General features: G+C 47.5%; 1 protein-coding gene across 3 annotated transcripts in view; it reads right to left on the bottom strand.

Annotated features, from left to right (window-relative positions):
• The window catches only part of LOC112080766 (serine/threonine-protein kinase WNK2-like), a 95,507-nt gene that overhangs the window by 9,970 nt on the left and 65,223 nt on the right, over window positions 1–20,314 (bottom strand). For all 3 annotated transcript variants that reach the window (XM_024146673.2, XM_024146672.2, XM_070442703.1), the window contains exons 8-23: window positions 18,894–19,173; window positions 18,514–18,629; window positions 17,139–18,107; window positions 14,740–16,092; window positions 13,723–13,884; window positions 12,816–13,346; window positions 9,003–9,356; window positions 8,681–8,730; window positions 5,997–6,159; window positions 5,793–5,909; window positions 3,041–3,211; window positions 2,703–2,754; window positions 2,006–2,104; window positions 848–1,650; window positions 386–437; window positions 184–248 (exon numbers count right to left, since the gene is read on the bottom strand). In XM_024146673.2, the coding sequence (XP_024002441.1) occupies window positions 184–248; window positions 386–437; window positions 848–1,650; window positions 2,006–2,104; window positions 2,703–2,754; window positions 3,041–3,211; window positions 5,793–5,909; window positions 5,997–6,159; window positions 8,681–8,730; window positions 9,003–9,356; window positions 12,816–13,346; window positions 13,723–13,884; window positions 14,740–16,092; window positions 17,139–18,107; window positions 18,514–18,629; window positions 18,894–19,173 (5,337 nt within the window). The remainder of the gene's footprint in view (window positions 1–183; window positions 249–385; window positions 438–847; window positions 1,651–2,005; window positions 2,105–2,702; window positions 2,755–3,040; window positions 3,212–5,792; window positions 5,910–5,996; window positions 6,160–8,680; window positions 8,731–9,002; window positions 9,357–12,815; window positions 13,347–13,722; window positions 13,885–14,739; window positions 16,093–17,138; window positions 18,108–18,513; window positions 18,630–18,893; window positions 19,174–20,314) is intronic.

Genomic DNA, 20,314 nt, shown 5'->3' with positions numbered 1-20,314 from the left:
ACTAGGGCGTAAACGGAATAATTCTCAATTAACTGATTTAATTGTTTAATAGATCTAAATCTTGACAGTTACATAAAATTTGTTCAATTTAATGAAAGTCAAAATGTAGTTTATTGAAGAGAGTTTGTCGTATTCAGAATGTTTGTCTTRGTTTAAGTGAGAGGGATTAAAGTAGATGGTTACCTGAAAGCGGCTCTTGGAGACGTAGGAACTGGAACTGCCCACACAGTCTCTCCTARTCAACAATCCTTAACAAAATACAATTCAAGATCAACATTTAAAAAGTGGGAATCACTTTGGGGGGGGGGTTTATCCTAAATAGTACAAATGAATACTCCACAATACATAATATAGCATATACAATTGTGTTTGTGATGTAATTTACCTGCGGAGTCACTCAGTGTACCCAAACTATCAGTACGCTCAGGAATCTGAGGCTGAAAACGAGAAATAAATATTGAATGAAAAATACATTAAAAAACAATGAAAAAACATTTCAGTCAAATGGTACACCAGGGTTACAGGTTGTGAATCAGTCTAGCCATTATCCTTCTATGACGCCTGCTTTGTCTAAACATATCGGCGCCCACACACACCACTCAACCCYCATCAAGAGATCAAACTGCCAGGGGTGCAGAGTATAATGCACGATCTGGCCAGCAGCCCTGAGCTCTACRTCCTCTGCTAAATGCAGTATCAGTCACTCTAAAGGCCAGTGATTACATTCAATGGCTGAATCAATATTACACCAAGGATTCACACAAACACAAACCCCTCCATCAGATAAAACGCTGCTGCTGCCCCAATCCGAATATCTGGCGGACACAGAAACACAGTGCATCTTTACCAGCACCTCTCCCTTCCTGGGGAGCCCCCCCCCAGAGGTGGTCTGGCAGTCAGAGACAGGGGGAGAGCTGACCCCCTCTGTGATGGAGCCCTGGAGGTCTGAGGCGGTGCTGGAAGGAGCAGATTGGGTGTACTCCTGGTACAGCAGGTTCCTCAGCTTCTCATCCAGAGTCTTGATGGTACGGTCCACAAACTCTACCCTGGGTGGGCCCTCTCCATCAGACTCCCCCAGGCCGCAACCACCTCCACTCCCAGACCCCCCAGGTCCATCCTGCTGCTGGGACGCCTGGTGGGCGGGACTCTGGGGCTGTGATGGTGTTGTGGCTCCACCTCCTCCACCCACCATGCTTTGCATGGCATAGGGCTGCTGCAGGACCACTGGCTGGTGGGAGCCCAGGGGAGGGGGCGGGTCTCCTGACAGGCTGGCCTCCTGATTGGGTAGACATGAGGAAGTGCCACTCATCCCTTTATGTCCCGCCCCATTCACATCCAGGGACACAGGTGGGCCGATGGGGCAGCATGGGATGTCTGTTACCATGGAGATGCAGGGTTCGCTGCCTGAAAGAGAGTTGCGGCGGCCCATGGCAGCAGCCGTAGCACTGGTGGTGGAGGGTTTGGTTCCAGAGGCCTGGGGCTGCTGAACTCTGGCCTTGCCCACATTGGTGTCCTGAGACTGGGCAGAGCTTTGAGGTGCAGAGGGGCCTGGAGTAGGGGATGTGGTGGTCAGGGCAAGAACAGGAGTTGGGGCAGACACTGGCGGAGTAGTACTGCAACTGGACCTAGACAATGATGTGACAGGAGCCTCTGTAGGGGAGAGAGGTGAGAAGAGGAGTTAAAGAGAGATGAAATAAAAGAGTGGAGTTAAGGAGATGGATGTCCTGTTGGTGTGTGAGGGTATTGCGTCATCACTTGTCTTCCCCAATCAGAGCTCTGTCAGTTGGAGTGCAAAGCCTACCTTTCACCACAGCACTTGCATTACATAACTGACCCTCACGCACACATACAACACACACATTAGCTCAGACACACACAGACACTAATACACAGCTTTATTCACCCACTCTGCTGTGTGTGTGTGTGATCATACTCATACATACGTGCGTGTGTGTGTACGCACGTTTGATTGTGTGTACGTGTGTGTATGGATGGGTGTGTGCACCCTTGGTTGTAGAGGTGTCTGATGAAGTCCTCTCTCTGTCTGGCGTGGGCGTCTCGGCCACGGGGCAGATGATGAACCAGCGCTTCCCAGTGTGGAGGACTGCCAAGGACACAGACAAAGAAACACACTCATAGATACAGATATAGTAGCAACAGTAAGATAGCTCTATAGAGAAAGACAGATATGCACTCAAATGCAGATGATCCACAGATAGAGATGCTCACAAATTCATATCAACTATCAAATTATGTTTAGAGGAAGAGAATGGGAGATGGAGAGATTGATTGGGGGAGACGCAAAGATAGGACTGAGTAACGATAGGACAGAGATGTAAAAGGAAAGAGCGATTGAGAGCTAGAAAGAGATATAACCCAGTCATCCTCTAATCCTCCTCTCCATCACTCCTGACCACAATAACCTCCCAGAGCATACAAATCTACTGAGGCAGGAAATTTGCTGTGTCTGAGGTTCACCAGAGTCACAGAGAGACTGTAATGTACTATGTAATGTATCTGTAGTGCGTTGGAGATAAGATTGTATATTAGGGGTCCTGCAAGACCATTTGTTCCAACTTATCTGTTACATGCATCATTAAAACTGATTTGAAGACCATGATTAGTTAATTTTCTGTATCGATGTTACAGCTGGGCTAGAGCAAAAGCCTTCCCCTTCACGCCAGGAGGTAGCGAAGCCCTACCGTTCTGCTGGTACACAAGTTGTGGTGAATTAGGTGTAGCCGTCTTTGAACCCTAAAAAAGGGAGAGAATCGGTATAAATGGCTGGCACTCAAGAGTATAACTTGGAGACAATGAAGCTTGAAAGGGTTCTCTCAGCAATGTCACTGTGTTGGCCCCGGCTGACAAATTAGGTTAGCCAAAAGTGTCCCATCAGCAACAACGTTTCTATCTTGGCAGTGGTTTGTTGGCTGCCCTGTTCACTAAGTAATCTTGAGTGTTGGACGATGCATCTGAGACTGGCCACCTGCACCTCTCCCCCATAACTCTGTTACTTCAAAATCCCTCCATCCCTCCTCACCTCTCCCCCCAGTATGACTGCTCCGTGGCTCTGCTGGGGACTGCCCACGTGGTCAGAGATCCTTTCCCCCTCCGTGTCCTCACTCAGCATGTCCTCAGCCTTGTCCACAATATCCTTTAACTGCTCTATAAACATCTCCTTCTCCAGGAGCAGGATGAAGTCGTTCTCCACCTAACAGACAAAAATAGAAACCATCCATCAATGTCAAATCCCCTGAAAAATGTATAATAAACAGTCACGTCTGGACTGTCTTTCGATAAAAATTGGGCTAGGCCTTCACGCAGCGGTCTAAGGCACTGCATCGCAGTGCTAGAAGCGTCATTACAGACCCTGGTTCGTTCTCGAGCTGTATCACAACTGGCCGTGATCGGGAGTCCCATAGGGCTGCGCACAATTGGCCCAGCGGGTTAGAGATGGGATTGTCTGGGGGGCWTTACTTGGCTCATCGCGTTCTAGCGACTCCTTGTGGCGGGCCGGGCGCCTGTAGGCTGACCTCGGTTGTCAGGTGAACGCTGGCTTCCGGGGTAAGCGGGCGGGTGTTAAGAAGCGCGGTTCGGCTGGTCATGTGTCGGAGGACGCATGACTCGACCTTCGCCTCCCGAGCCTGTTGGGGAGTTGCAGCGATGAGACAAGATCGAAATTGGGGAGAAAAAAGGGGGTAAAATATATAATAAATAAAATTGGGCGAGGCCTATGTGAAAGTGTTTGAAACCTGCCTATTCAAAGCARGGCCAGAGGCACCAGTTTTGGAAAAATATTTAGATTTTGGGGGAATGAAACAAAAAATGATGTGCAACAAAATGTGTAATCCACGTACAAAAAAGCATATCGGTCCAAAATGAACAGGGATGGGGTTTGTAGTGAGCGAGGGGAGAGGTTTTGCTGCAGTGCAGTGAAGAACAGCATTACACAGAGTTTCAGTGCCCTGGAACATCAAAGAGCATCTCCCTCACTTAGAGCTAGCAGGTATAGAGAGCACACACACCGAATTTAGGAGGCAGGCGGAAAGGGGTAACAGAGGTTTTCTGGGGTGTTTGTTAATACGTGGGCATCTGTGTAGGTGTTTAGATTGTGATAGATATTCAAGATTTCTAAAGTTTGTGTGTGTGTGTGTAGGTGTTTAGATTGTGATAGATATTCAAGATTTCTAAAGTTTGTGTGTGTGTGTGTGGGGGGGGGGGGGGGGGTTCCCTTGGTTGTGGAGGTTTTCACAAGTCTTTGGAGGTGTGTGAAGGGAAGAAAAATMTCCCCCACCCCTCCCATTAGTGGCATGGAAACTGCAGCTTGCTTCTGTGCTAGAGTAGGGTCTACAGTTGTGGCCAAAAATTGAGAATGACACAAATATTAATTTTCACTAAGTCTGCTGCCTCAGTTTGTATGATGGCAATTTGCATATACTCCAGAATGTTATGAAGAGTGATCAGATGAATTGCAATTAATTGCAAAGTCCCTCTTTGCCATGCAAATGAACTGAATCCCCCAAAAACATTTCCACTGAATTTCAGCCCTGCCACAAAAGGACCAGCTGACATCATGTCAGTGATTCTCTCGTTAACACAGGTGTGAGTGTTGARGAGGACAAGGCTGGAGATCACTCTGTCATGCTGATTGCATTCGAATAACAGACTGGAAGCTTCAAAAGGAGGGTGGTGCTTGGAATCATTGTTCTTCCTCTGTCAACCATGTTTACCTGCAAAGAAACACGTGCTGTCATCATTGCTTTGCACAAAAAGGCCTTCACAGGCAAGGACATTGCTTCTAGTAAGATTGCACCTAAATCAACCATTTATCGGATCATCAAGAACTTCAAGGCTGTCTCTTATACACATCTAGATGTGTATAAGAGACAGGTATAGAGCTTGCACAGGAATGGCAGCAGGCAGGTGTGTGTGCATCTACACGCACAGTGAGGCGAAGACTTTTGGAGGATGGCCTGGTGTCAAGAAGGGCAGCAAAGAAGCCACTTCTCTCCAGGAAAAACATCTGGGACAGACTGATATTCTGAAAAAGGTACAGGGATTGGACTGCTGAGGACTGAGGTGAAGTCCTTTTCTCTGATGAATCCCCTTTCCGATTGTTTGGGGCATCTGGAAAAAAGCTTGTCCGGAGAAGACAAGGTGAGCGCTACCATCAGTCCTGTGTCATGCCAACAGTAAAGCATCCTGAGACCATTCATGTGTGGGGTTGCTTTTCAGCCAATGAATAAAGAGACCAACTTCTCCCAACCATCCAGGAACAGTTTGGTGACGAACAATGCCTTTTCCAGCATGATGGAGCACCTTGCCATAAGGCAAAAGTGATAACTAAARGGCTCGGGGAACAAAACATTGATATTTTGGGTCCATGGCCAGGAAACTCCCCAGACCTTAATCCCATTGAGAACTTGTGGTCAATCCTCAAGAGGCGGGTGGACAAAAGAAAACTCACAAATTCTGACAAACTCCAAGCATTGATTATGCAAGAATGGGCTGCCATCAGTCAGGATGTGGCCCAGAAGTTAATTGACAGCATGCCAGGGCGGATTGCAGAGGTCTTGAAAAAGAAGGGTCAACTGCAAATATTGACACTGCATCAACTTCAAGTAATTGTCAATAAAAGCCTTTGACACTTATGAAATGCTTGTAATTATACTTCAGTATTCCATAGTAACATCTGACATAAATATCTAAAGACACTGAAGCAGCAAACTTTGTGAAAATTAATATTTGTGTCATTCTCAAAACTTTTGGCCACGACTGTACTCTAACCATACCATGTAAGTGGCTATCTCCTCAGGTGCGTCTCCGTCCAGGTCGAACTTGAAGGTAACCATCTTGTGGTTGTGTGTCTCCAGCTGACACTCCACCATCTTATCCCCTGTATAACACACCTGTCCAGGGAGAAACAGGTGTCAGAGACATGGATGTGTGCCGATTGATCTACTAAGACTACTGTAAATGGATGGTGCGGTACTCACATTGAGCATGCTGAGTTTGGGCTTGTTGATCTTGTCCTGGCGTGAGCGGGTGCGCGTGGAGCGGCGGTGGTGTTTCCGGACCTTCCCCTCGCCCTTCCCTGATCCGTGCGTCCCCTCGTTACCGTCGCTCATCTCCTTCCCTGAGGTGGCGTCGGAGTTCACACTGGTTCATGAAAGAAAAAAGAAAAAAGTAAACGAGACATACTATACAGTCCAACTCATTATAAATACAATGGCTTGAGATAGTCCTGAATGCATGAACATGGTACTTGAACAGTGTATTCACTTCTCGGATGCTCAATTATCAGGGTTGGCCGATATTGACGACAGTATGTGCATATCAAAATAAAAGCTTAACAAGGTGGTTGATCAAGGTCAAGATGAATGTAGGCCCGCACACACTCACYGGAAATTGTTTATCCTAACATGATACAAGGGTCTTGTTACAACACATATCTTTCTAACACTTATATTAGGTTGAAGAAACAGTATCCAGATTTGGTAGGTTAAGTAGACAAATTGGTAGGCCTATAGTATATCCTAAACTAGAGAATGACCTATAAAATCGGCCTAGCCGATATATCGGGCCAATATTGCCTTTTTCTAGTCTATCGGCCCTTCTCTATGGGTTTTGCCGATAGTCCAGCTACATAGCTGCTGTGCCAGCCGCCACTCACCGCCTGAGCCACGAGCACTGCACAATGCTGAGGAATGTCTATCTGGGAAAATCATCAGCAGCAAGCTAGCAAATTCTCCAACAGGAAGTTGCGGTATTGAGAAATGGATTAATTGACACAGCGACCAAAATTGAACTCCTGTTGAAAATAGTTGTTTTGCTAATTCACTAATAATAAGGCTTGTGTCAATGTGCCCAGACATGCATGCAATAAGCAAGCTAGCTAAACAGATAGCTATGTGACCTGTTGGCAAAGATTACAATAACTAATCATTGTATCTGTGGTGTTAACTAGCTAGCTATATTAGCTACTATGCTAGCTAGCTGGCTAGATAAACATGGTGCTAAGATATCAGATACGAGCGAATATCAAACGTAGCTAGCTATCAATTTGAACATGCACCAGTTTTTTTTTAGCCGCACCCGCCCAGTGCCTGCCACATCAATTCCGAGCCCCACCCGATACTGGACAACAGGGTAGATTCTTCTCCGCAACCCGACCCACCCACATAGAATTGTTCTGAGAGCCGATCTGTGCCCCGCCAAATAAAATGTATTGATTTAATTGTTTTTATGACTCCAGAGTAGTATAGGCTATTCCCCTTTCTTCCATGAATGAATTTCTCTATATGTCTATTCAACATTTAGATAAAAAAAAAACATGCCATGAATTAAGAATGATATCTTTTTATTTTCACAACGCAGCACATTGACAACTGAAATCGCTTTGAAAAAGAGCCTTCTAACCTAATGTAACAAGAGCCCACGAGTGAAGTCATGCCCCTTCCCGGCCAATATTTACAGTTTGCCATTGACAAAGGCCCCTCAGTTGGGATGGAGGAAAAATGGCTTGGGCGGTATATCATATATCCCGTAGCTTTTTCCAAATACCCGGTATGGTTTTTCAATACCGTTGAAACTATTTCTTTGAATTTTTTCAAAAACAAAATATATTTGTAGCTACTTTAAGTAAATAGCTGCAGTCAACTTATGCAATACGTTAGGCGATAAAGCAGATTGCGTGCTTAATTTCACCTGTCACATTACTTTACATTATGAACCCAGTGGTGGAAAAAGTACCCAATTGTCATAAATAACTTAATAGAAAGTTGCGCAAGTAAAAGTGAAAGTCACCCAGTAAAATACTACTTGAGTAAAAGTGTAGAAGTATTTGGTTCTAAATATACTTAAAAATCAAAAAGTAAAAAATAATGTAAAATTCCTTATTATAAGCAAAGCAGACAGCACCATTTTCTTGTTTTGAAAATGCATTGGTAGCCAGGGGCACACTCAGACATCATTTACAAACAATGCATTTGTGTTTAGTGAGTCCGCTAGACCAGAGGCAGTAGGGATGACCACGTGTTCCCTTGATAAGTGCATGAATTGGTCCATTTTCCTGTCCTGCTAAGCATTCAAGTACTTTTGGGTGTCAAGGAAAATGTATGGAATAAAAAGTACATTATTTTCTTTAGGAATGTAGTGAAGTAAAAGTAGTCAAAAATATAAAGAGTAAAGTACAGATACCCCCCAAAACTACTTCTTTACTTAAGGCCTATCTTGCCGCTATCTCGGCCGGTCATATAGGCTTCAACAATACACCCCATTATGTCGCTTATATCCAGTTCCAAAGCCTTTAGTCCCGTCATGGGATTTGTCTATTGTGCTTGAGGCTATTTCACAGCAGCCTTTTGAGCTGCTGGAAAACGAGGAGATTAAATATCTCTCCTTTAAGACTGCTTTACTGGTTGCCCTTATATCCGCAAAGCGAGTGAGTGAGCTGTATGCACTGTCAGTTCACCATTCGTGCCTACGGTTTGGCCGGGGTTTTTACCAAGGTTCCGTGTTGCCCAACTATGCCTTTATGTCTGAGGTTGTTATATTACCCTCATCCTGAGAGACGAGAATGATAGGCATCACTGAACTCTCCATGGTCTCTCCTAACACACCACCAAATCTCTGCACCAGATAGCCATCAGAATAGTTGAAGAGTTGAGTCAGCTCATACCTGTCGTAGGAGTAGCTGGCCCCTGAAGCCTGCTTCTCTGCACCAGGATCCTGCAGACAAAACAAAACAAAGTGAGTATGTTCATGCTTTGAAAGAAGGGTTGGGGCGTAAACATGGATTGTGTCATTATTAGCAAAGTCATAAACGGAGATGAGTGTGCAGGGAAAGTTGGGGAGGATACTTGGGGTGCAGAGATATTGGTGATGCTGTTTTAGGAAAAAGTAGAGGGAGGGTCAGAGAGGGGCTGAGAAAGGGGAGAATTGAGGGACTGAGATTCAAGGGCTTAGGGAGGGGACGTATTGGTCAGGTCAGTCCTCCATACCTCCAGATTGGACTCTGTTTGAGCCTGTCCCGAGGTGAGTGTGGTCCCTGAGCAGCTGCTGGCACTGGCCTGGTTCTGCTGAGTCAGGCTGGTGCTGGCAGGCCAAGGGGCTGCTGTCTGGGAGTCAGGGGGTAGTGGAGCTGGAGCCTGTGGTTGGCTCTGGCCTTGGGCCTGATGCTGGGACTGGGTTTGGCTGGGGTTCTGGATGAGGTCAAGCTGGGTTGCGGCAGTACCTGTGCCAGGGTCCGGCACAGTCTGTATTGGAGGGGAGAAAACTGCAGGCTGGGAAGGCTGATTAGCCTGTGCAAAGGGGACGGCATCTGGAAGCTGGGCCTTGGCCTGCTGCTGGACCTGCTGATGTAGGGAGGGACATATATTGGTGGAGGACTCAACATTTATTTATTTGTATTTTTATTCTTTATTTAACCAGGTAGGCCAGTTGAGAACACGTTCTCATTTACAACTGTGACCTGGCCAAGATAAAGCAAAGCAGTGCGACAAAAACAACACAGAGTTACACATAAACAAACGTACAGTCAATAACACAATAGAAAAATCTATGTCATTGGAACTTAGATTGGAACCAGGTTCTATGGTCTGATGAGACTAAAATAGAGCTTTTTGGCAACAAACACCAAAGGTGGGATTGMCATAAAAAGAGACATGGTGATCCACTGAAGTATGGTGGTGGATCTGTGATGTTGTGGGGCTGTTTTACTTACAAAGGGAAGTAAATGTAGAAGAGTAGGGAGGTAAGGCAATAAATAGGCCATAGAGGCAAAATAATTACAATTTAGCATTAACACTGGAGTGATAGATGTGGAGATGATGATGTGCAAGTAGAGATACTGGGGTGAAAAAGAGCAAGAGGAAAAGTAACAATATGAGGAGGAGGTAGTTGGGTGTGCTATTTACAGATTGGCTGTGTACAGGTACAGTGATCAGTAAGCCGCTCTGACAGCTGATGCTTAAAGTTAGAGGGAGATATAAGACTCCAGCTTCAGTGATTTTTGCAACTCGTTCCAGTCATTGGCAGCAGAGAACTGGAAGGAAAGGCGGCCAAAGGAAGTGTTGGCTTTGGGGATGACCAGTGAAATATACCTGCTGGAGTGCGTGCTACGGGTGGGTGTTGCTATGGTGACCAGTGAGCTAAGATAAGGCGGGGCTTTACCTAGCATAGACTTATAGATGACCTGGAGCCAGTGGTTTTGGCAACGAATATGTAGTGAGGGCCAGCCAACGAGAGCATACAGGTCGCAGTGGTGGGTAGTATATGGGGCTTTGGTGACAAAATGGATGGCACTGTGATAGACTACATCCAGTTTGCTGAGTAGAGTGTTGGAGGCTATTTTGTAAATGACATCGCGGGCAGCAATTGGTTGAAGAGCATGCATTTAGTTTTACTAGCATTTAAAAGCAGTTGGAGGCCACGGAAGGAGTGTTGTATGGCATTGAAGCTCGTTTGGAAGTTTGTTAGCACAGTGTCCAAAGAAGGGCCAGATGTATACAGAATAGTGTCGTCTGCGTAGAAGTGGATCAGAGACTCACCCTCAGCAAGAGCGTCATCATTGATATATACAGAGAAAAGAGTCGGCCCGAGAATTGAACCCTGTGGCACACCCATAGAGACTGCCAGAGGTCCGGACAACAGGCCCTCCGATTTGACAAACTGAACTCTATCAGAGAAGTAGTTGGTGAACCAGGCGAGGAAGTCATTTGAGAAGCCAAGGCTATTGAGTCTGCCGTTAAGAATGCAGTGATTGACAGAGTTGAAAGCCTTGGCCAGGTCGATGAAGACGGCTGCACAGTACTGTCTTTTATCGATGGCGGTTATGATATCTTTTAGGACCTTGAGCATGGCTGAGGTGCACCCATGACCAGCTCGGAAACAAGATTGCATAGTGGAGAAGGTACGGTGGGATTCGAAATGGTCGGTGATCTGTTAACTTGGCTTTCGAAGATTTTAGAAAGGCAGGGCAGGATGCATAAAAATCTATAACAGTTTGGGTCTAGAGTGTCTTTGAAGAGGGAGATGACCGTGGCAGCTTTCCAATCTTGGAGGATCTCAGACGATACGAAAGGGAGGTTGAATAGGCTAGTAATAGGGGTTGCAACAATTTCGGCGGATCATTTTAGAAAGAGATGGTCCAGTTTGTCTAGCCCAGCTGATTTGTAGGGATCCAGAATTTGCAGCTCTTTCAGAACATGAGCTGTCTGGATTTGGGTGAAGGAGAAGCAGGGGGGGGGGCTTGGTAAAGTTGCTGCAGGGGGCGCTGAGATGTTGGCTGGGGTAGGGGTAGAAAAATGCTTATTGAAATGATCGATTATCGTTGATTTATCGGTGGTGAAAGTGTTTCCTGTCCTCAGTGCAGAGGGCAGCTAGGAGGTGCTCTTATTCTCCATAGACTTTAGTGTCCCAAAACCTTTTGGAATTAGTGCTACTGGATGCAAATTTCTGTTTGAAAAAGCTAGCCTTAGCTTTCCTAACTGACTGAGTATATTGGTTCCTGACTTCCCTGAAAGTTGCATATCGCGGGGGCTATTCGATGCTAATGCAGAACGCCACAGGATGTTTTTGTGCAGGTCAAGGACATTCAAGTCTGGGGTGAACCAAGGGCTATATCTATTCTTAGTTCTACATTTTTTGAATGGGGCATGCTTATTTAAGATGGTGAGGAAAGCATTTACAGAGCAACCAGGCTTCSTCTACTGACGGGATGAGGTCAATATCCTCCCAGGATACCCGGGCCAAGGTCGATTAGAAAGGCCTGCTCGCTGAAGTGTTTTAGGGAGCGTTTGACAGTGATTGCGGGGTGATCGTTTGACTGCGGACCCATTACACACGCAGACAATGAGGCAGTGATCGCTGAGATCCTGGTTGAAAACAGTAGAGGTGTATTTAGAAGGCAAGTTGGTCAGGATGATATATAAGAGGGTGCCCATGGTTACGGATTTAGGGTTGTACCTGGTAGAGTCCTTGATAATTTGTGTGAGATTGAGAGCATCTAGCTTAGATTGTAGGACGGCCGGGGGGGGCAATCAATTCACATATGGTGTCCAGGGCATAGCTGGGGGCTGAAGGGGGTCTATAACAAGCGGCAACGGTGAGAGACTTGTTTCTGGAAAGGTGGATTTTTAAAAGTAGAAGCTCGAATTGTTTGGGCACAGACCTGGATAGTATGACAGAACTCTGTAAACTATCTCTGCAGAAGATTGCAACTCCACCCCCTTTGGCAGTTCTATCTTGTTGGAAAATGTTATAGTTAGGGATGGAAATTTCTGGATTTTTGGTGGCCTTCCTAAGCCAGGATTCAGACACGGCTAGAACATCTGGGTTGGCGGAGTGTGCTAAAGCAGTGAATAAAACAAACTTAGGGAGMAGGCTTCTAATGTTAACATGCATGAAACCAAGGCTTTTACAGGTTACAGAAGTCAACAAATGAGAGCGCCTGGGGAATGGGAGTGGTGCTGGGGGCTGCAGGGCCTGGGTTAACCTCTACATCACTAGAGGAACAGAGGAGAAGTAAGATAAGGGTACTGCTAACGGCTATAAGAACTGGTCGTCTAGTGCGTTCGGAACAGAGAGTAAAAGGAGCAGATTTCTGGGCGTGGTAGAATAGATTCAAGGCATAATGTACAGACAAGGGTATGGTAGGATGTGAGTACAGTGGAGGTAAACCTAGGCATTGGTGTGTGTGTAAGTGTATTGTATACATAAACTCAGTTACATATTATCATGTCTATAAAAACAGAAAAATAATAGCTATGTACACAAAAACCTTTGTTCCATTCCAGTCCTCCTCTTATATTTACCTGTCTTAAGGGCAGAAAGCTGGGCAGAGCAAGTTCAGGTGCAGCAGTAGGGTGTGAGTATGTAGGGTGTGTGACGTGTTGAAAAGGTAGGCGTACAGCAGCAGGGTTTGGGTGCATGTGGTGTGTATTCTGCGGTTTTGTGTTCTGTTGTCCAGGCAGTGAGGCAAGGTGTGAGTGAACCGGGTGTGTGAGAGTGGGGAGCTGTGTGTGAGGGTGTGTGTGTGTCATAACACTCTGTTGCAAAACAGCAGGGTACATCTGCAGGTGCTGTGGCAGTGTGGGTGTTGCCATGGCCAGCAGGGTTGTGGGTGAGGGTATCAAGGACACAGAGGTGGGTGGCACCAGAGCGTTCCCTATATGCAGGGGGGCAAGGGGCGAGACAGAGGGGGGCAGAGTGGCAGGCTGGCCTGGGGAGAGGTAGAGAGGGGGCAGAGAGGAGGGGTAGGACTGGGGAACAGAGCAGGGGTGAGGGTAGATGTCACATCCAGTCAGAGAGGTCACCACTTGAATGTTGGGATACGGTGAGGAGAACTGGGAGGAAGATAAGAAAAGGGTAGAATAAGAAAGCAATCAGAGGCCAGGGTTTGGAGTATGGAATCTCCATACTGCAGACCGATCAGGCAAGCAAAAGGCAAATTGCAAAAAATGGCATATTTCCAATACAGTGCACAACTTTTGACAAAAAAGCTGTGTACTATGGTGTATTTGATGCCATTAGAGACAAAGCAAGATATATCCCAATAGCTGCTCAACTAAGAACCAAAGTCCTTGATACTTTTAAGCGGTCAAATGCAATAAGCACATCTACCTACATAGAGTTGGCTACATGTGGTACCAAAAAGAAAGAGACAGGGAATAAAGAATAATCCATCACAGGTAGCAGTAAAAGTGAGAGGGGAGGGGTTACCTGGGGAAGGTGTGTTGGTGGCAGAGAGGTGGAGATCTGCAGTGGCTGCAGCTGCTGAGGGACAGAGGCCTGAGCCAATAGCTGCTGAGGCGGCGATGCCTGGGAAGGCAGACTAGATGATGATTGGTGGAGCTGGGAAAGGCTTTGAGCAGCAGGAAAATTCTACAGACAGCACAAGCGAGGGAGTGTAAGATAGACAAATAGAGCGAGAGAGAAAGAGAGGGAGAGAGAGGGGAGAAATTAAGCGGGATGAGGCTAGGTCTACGGTTACATCTCTCAATTGGACATCTGCTTTTCCTGCTATTGACCCAAATCAGAAATCAGGCTCACATTTCCCATCCTGTCCCTGTCTCTGTGCCAGGAGTCAGCCAGCATCTGCTACTGTTACTGCTGTACACTCCACAGACAAAACAGGCCTGAGGGACTGAGGGATGCAGCGGATAAAACAACCATTATTGTTTTCATTATAGTTTCTAATATCTCTCCATTTGGCCACACTCAGAAGAAACTCCTGTTTATTAGGCTACTAGTAGTTTGGTGATTCACCTAACATACAATACACTTACGCAGCTGGTCCTCAAAACAAACCAACAGCTTTGTCAGAAACAAATGTTTATCTGACAGAGAACGCGTATTCGTTTTCTCTCCCTCCGACAGTGCTATTTAGCCCATTTAGACAGCYTGTATTGAGAGGAAGGGAGATCTACCTGGTTCAGGAAAATGGCGCTGTAGAGATAGGGTTGGTTCTATGAAGAATGAAGACACAGGGTCAGAGAACTGAAACTCAGAGAACTGTAACTRGACTCAAAGGGGAACACTGCACTACTGTGTGGTTACTCTCCACGAGGTTCTACGGGAACGGCACTACTTTTCAGGTCACCTTGCGCAAGGTACTTCATAGATTATTTGATCTATAAAGATCTGCAACTGAGCATCAACAGATCCTTGATGTTAAAGGGTTAGAAGTGCACAGCGTCAACCTCAGGCTGACTCCTATACTCCTATATCTAAACTCACCTGTTGGCCTAGTGGTAGTGTAGCTGCCTGGGCCTGGCTGTGCTGTGGAGTGGCAGTCCCAGTCTGTTGTTGCACTATGGGGGCCACTGGGTAGGTCTGAGGGGCTGCAGCCTGCTGTGGAGTCAGAGCAGATGGATAGGCCTGACCCATCGCACTGGGTTTCGTTGGCGTGTAGCCTTGTACCGGTGCAGCCTGTTGTTTTATGTGTGGGGCTGTGGGTGGGTAGCTCTGTGAAGCAGCGTTCGGTTGCCCCATTAGGGGTGCAGCGTTGGGGTAACTCTGGAGGGTTGAACCTTGCTGCACAGCATGGGCAGGTGACTGATAGCTCTGGACGACTGGAGCCTGTTGGACAGTGGGCTGGGCCATTGTCTGGCTGTTTTTGGGTAGTGGGACCTGCACAGTTTGCTGGTTGTGCTGCTGAATGGAGGCCTGCACAGGCTGTTGGCTGTGTTGTGCTGAGGGCTGGTGCATTGGCTGGCTATGTTGCTGTTGAATGGGGACCGGCACAGTCTGTTGGCTGTGATGCATGGGACTAGACTGGCCTGGCTGCAGACTGAGAGGCATGGCTGTGGCTGGGAGGCTGTGTGGCGCTGGGCAAGGCTGGACTGGGGGAAGCGCAGCAGCAGCTGGAGGCTGTGTTGCGACATTGGGAGCCTGAGTAGGGAGACTGGGTATATGTACGGTGTGGACCACAGTTGGGGCTACAGATGCATAGCTCTGTGGGGGAGCGGGATGTCGCAGACGCTCCACTGGAGCTGGGTAACTCTGTGCAGCTGGTTGTGAGGGTATTGTTGCAGTTCCTATGCTAGCTGCCAATACAGTATGTTGGACAGGCATGGCTACTGCTGCTGAGAAGCTTGCTGCTGTTGGGGTCTGTTGCAGAATTGGACCTGGGTAGCTTGCAGCAGTTTGAGTAATTTGTTGCTGAGTTGGGGCAACGTAGCTCTGTGGAGTTGGTGTCTGTTGGATTGGCATAGTTGCTGCAGTGTGTGGCTGTTGCAGGGGCAGGGTAGCTGCTGAAAAGCTTGCTGCAGGCTGTTGAAGTGGTACATTTGCAGTTGAATGACTTGCTGCTGTTGCTATCTTTTGCAGAGCTGGAGCTGGGTAGCTATGTRCAGTATGGTTATGTTGCAGAGGAATGTTTGATGCTGAGTAAGTTGCTGAGGCTGGGCTGTGTTGTAGAGCTGCAGCTGAGTAGCCGGCTGCGGTAGGTGTCTGTTGGGCTGCCAGGGGACTGGCGGGATAGCTGTGGCCAGGCTGGAGGTACTGCAGGGGCGTGTACAGGGATGGGGCAGAGGCAGGCTGGCCCTGGAGAGATGACTGGTTCTGGAGCAATGCATGCACAGCACTGGGCTGAGAGGAGAGATGGAGACATGTTAGAGGACAGACAGAGACGGTCACTTCTCTGGGCGGCACTTTTAGGCCCCCGTTAAAAGTTTCTGTATTTGACAGTGATGTAAAAATATTCTGAATGAACACAATCTAAATCTACAAACTAGAACAATAATAGCTAGACATCCTGTACAAGAGAAAAACATGAGCCAAAATGTTCAGTTGAGAAAAACAAAGGATGTCAATGATAATGCGTGGATGAAGGATTAAAATAAAGTTGTAAAAACACCCAAACAATGAGCAGGGTTAACAGAAGAGGCAGCAGGTGTGCACTAAAATAAGGAGGCAGAGGATGGGGAAGAGGGGACACACAGCCATCTTTCATTCCCTTTGTTTGCGGCAGCCAACTGTCCATTCACTGAGGACGTTCCATMGGCAGGGAGATATGAGTGGGTGTAAAAAGGCGGGTTTTGCGTACTGGCATTTGGTGAGTGAAGTAGAAACAGAAGACGCTGATATTAAAACAGGCTAGCTGAAGTTGGCAAAGGGTTAGAGAGTTAGTGTAGACAGCAGCATCTATGGCCCTCCAGAGAACCAGCTTGTCCCAAATCGCACAAACAGAATCAGTYGAGGGACCATGGACTTCTACGGTAGTTTGAAGCTGAGCGGAAAAGAGAGAGCAGGGTCCAGTCCCATGGCTGCATTAAAGCAGAGCGCCCTCTACTGGCCCAAGGAGAGAGTGAGGTCTAGAGCAATCATCAGCTCCGTCTTATGCAAAGTAGCGCCTTCTATAAGCTGGGAGGAGTCAGCTCTACAGGTGAGAGTTTGAGCTGAGGGTAGGGGTCTGGGAGCCTCTCAGTAGTCTAAAGCAGACCCCTCTCATCTGCTTTACCAAATCTGCACTGGCATCAAGGAACTGGACAGGTGAACGCACAATCATTGTTGGTATCAACAGTAAGTTCACCTATCCTTTGTTGTCAGTTCAGTGCAGATGAAGGAAAGGAGACATGGATAGAAAGACACTTCAGACCATTGAGATGCAGCCCTAGTCACCCTGTGTGACCTACCACTCCCGGAGGCCCGGTGGCTTGGTGCTCCCCAGCACAGTAGCTGGCCTTGTGGTCCTGTGTGGGCCTGGCTAGGGGGGGTGCTGTGTGGTCACCACTGAAGCTGCCTCTCTGGGTTAACTTCAGACTACCATCCCCATAGCTCCGTACAGGCTGCTGGGCTGCAGGCAGGTGGAGGAGGGAGGCTTGGCCCTGGTTGGATGGGGTGGTTTTACGGCTGATGATGTTCATCAGGTTCTTTTGTAGTAAGGAGAGGTCAGAGAAGTCACTTCCTGTATGACTTGGACCTTTCATCCCTCCTGACCCTGCAGTTGTTGTCATCCCACTGGAGAAGTGGTGGTGCCGGTGGGGGCAAGCACAAGGGTGTGGTGGAAAGGGAAAAGCAGTGTGCTTCTTGTGCCCCCCCTCTCGTGACTTCAGCAGCAGCAGAGAGAGGCAGGCCTGGCACAGGTGGTTTCTGGGCGCGCCTTGGTGATGATGGTGGTGTTGAAGGGCAGAGTTTAGGCTCTGCAGCGTGCTAAGGTCCGAGTGCCTCCGCCCCACTGCTGCCTCCACTGACTTCAACCTGCTTCCATTGGTGGCTTCCAACGTCGGAGATTCTATAGAAGAGTCACTATGACGTCGGGCCTCAGAGTACGTGGGGGATGGGGGGGCCAGGAGGATGGGGGTAGGAAATGCACTCGGGGAAGGGAAGCCGTCCTCAGAGCGGGACTCAGAGGGGCTGCTCTCTGACTGGTCGTCTGGTGATGTGGGGGCGGGACTGGAAGCTCTCTGTTGGCTGCAGGACCCAGAGGTAATAGGTTGCAGGAGCATATGAAGAGGGATGTCGTTGTTGCCCCTCAGAGTGTCAATGACCGAGGCACTCCCTCTCCGTGTCCCTGCACCCACTCGGAACTCCGGCCCCAGGGCTGCTTTCCACCCCTCGCCCCGTTCACAGGACCGGGGACGTGCTGAAGCCAAACACTGACGCTGAGTCCATACAGGGACCCACAGGCAAAACACACCTTACTCAAAAGGCACACAACCAAAACACATATGCACAACAAAAACATGATAATGAAGTGGGATAGAGATGAACTGGAGAATTCAGAGTAAATGAGATACAGGTGTGTGTGTGTGTGTGTGCATTAAATCAGTACACGTTGCGCATAAACATACATGTGCCAATGTTAGCAGATGTGTAAATTGAAACATATTTATGGATAAAAGCAAATAACCATGTTTGTGAGCATATGTAACATACATGTGCATGTAATGCGTATCTCTATGTAAATGAGGATGTATGTGCATGTGTCCGATATGCGTGTGCAGTGCATGCATGTTAATGACCCTTGAGTGTACATGAAGTGTACATCTGTATGTGTGTGGTACAGACCTGCTGCGTTGACATGGTGACGGACTCCACTTGGGACTGGTAGAGGACATTGTGCTGGCTGCTGTGGGAGTCAGAAAACACAGTGGAGCCCAGGCCGCTGTCAAAGGTGCTGTCTGCTACATAGACAAACAGAGATGGAGGTTAGTCTTTAACCACACAGGCAACGAGAACAAAGTGACAAAGAGCGGTTACACATTAGACACAAATAAACAAGTACAAACCCCCATAATATAAACACTACTGTCAAAGATCAATTCAACCGCATGACARATACCGAATGTATGTGAATGTGTGACAGGAAGGAGATGTGTTGTGGGGTCTTGTGGGGTTTTGCACGTTGCGTGTCTTTCCACATGATGTTTGTGTCAGTGGTGTCTCACATGTGACAGAGGTTGCGCTGGCCGGAGGGTTACATAGCCTGGCGTGCTGGTCTGCCTCTGGCTCGTTGGCCTCAATCAAAGAGGGCTGTCCTGCCCGTGTAGCCCCAGCAGAGGTCCCCTGGGCTAGGGTGGCCTGGGCCCTGAGTCCTGCCTCTCCCTGGTTCACTGGGAGTCGGGCCGACACGGTCCTCTCCCGCCTCCATTTAATCAGTGCTACGCGGTCCCGGATCGACTTCCCCACGATCTTAGCATCACTCTCATGGAAGAACCCTGATTCCACCTGTCGGGGAGAGGAGGAGTATGGGAAGAGGAGTATTTTTAGAGTCAATGTGTTAGAGGAAGAGAGAAAACAGGTGAGAGCCAGGAAGAGGGAGGGAGAGAGAATAATTTCTTGAGGAGGGCAGCAGCTGGGTTCAGAGAGAATAGTCCGCCGCTGTCTGGGACAACAGCACTGGAGACAGGATACAGGACAGGTGCATTTAGACCATGGGAAGAGATACATCTGAAATAATGAGGTTTAGATTTTTGGGGGGGGTTTGGAGTCATTAATAGGCATTATGGCCTGAACCTTCCATGGAATGTTTCAATGGTTTCTGTTTTAGCACAACATGACAAATGTATTTATTTCATGGAGTACGAGTCCCATATCTTTAACATGATCTTTGCTTCTAAGACCGTCGTTCACAATGTAAAATGCAGTCATTTAAAATCAACCCAAACTTAAATAAAAACATCCCTGAATAATAAAGCAAAGAAGCAGCGTTTCCGCTCGCTAAGTAGCATAGTGCATGAATGGACACAACAGCCCCGTCGATAYAGATAAACTGCATCTCCCATGGTGCCCGTCTATGAAGAAATGAGTCATCGAAAGTGGCGAGGGGTGATCGGAGATGGGGAGCTGTGGGCCACATTTCCTCCTCTCTCGATAATTACAGCAAGACCTTGAATTTTCCCCAGCTCATCTTGACCCAGCACAGACAGATGGAGAGATGTCACCATAGAGGGAAGAAAGCAGGTCAGCTTGCTGTCTGCCAAAATAATCGATGGCCCTGATTCTCAGTAACACTAAGCACTGCAGCCTGACCCATTCACAACAAAAAGGATTACTCTGGAAGGAATGAGAGAGCCAAGCCTGAGGTTTCATAGAGTCACAGGGCACACACACTAACAACTGATTCATGGAGTGCTGAATAATGTATATATGCTTTTTCTCCATATTAAGTCCATCTCTGATAAGAGACACGGGAAAGGGCAAAACATTTATACAAGTAGCCTTAAAAGTACGGTTCGTGAAATCAATAACTTGCTAACATCAGATAGGATTCATATTAGTGGTCGACCGATTATGATTTTTCAACGCCGATACCGATTATTGGAGGACCAAAAAAAGCCGATACCAATTAAAATCGGACGATTTTTAT

The sequence above is a fragment of the Salvelinus sp. IW2-2015 genome, unplaced genomic scaffold (genome assembly GCF_002910315.2).
Source record: "Salvelinus sp. IW2-2015 unplaced genomic scaffold, ASM291031v2 Un_scaffold16477, whole genome shotgun sequence".
Classification (NCBI taxonomy): domain Eukaryota; kingdom Metazoa; phylum Chordata; class Actinopteri; order Salmoniformes; family Salmonidae; genus Salvelinus; species Salvelinus sp. IW2-2015.
Note: the sequence above shows the minus strand (reverse complement) of the source record. Positions and strands in the feature narration are given on the sequence as shown.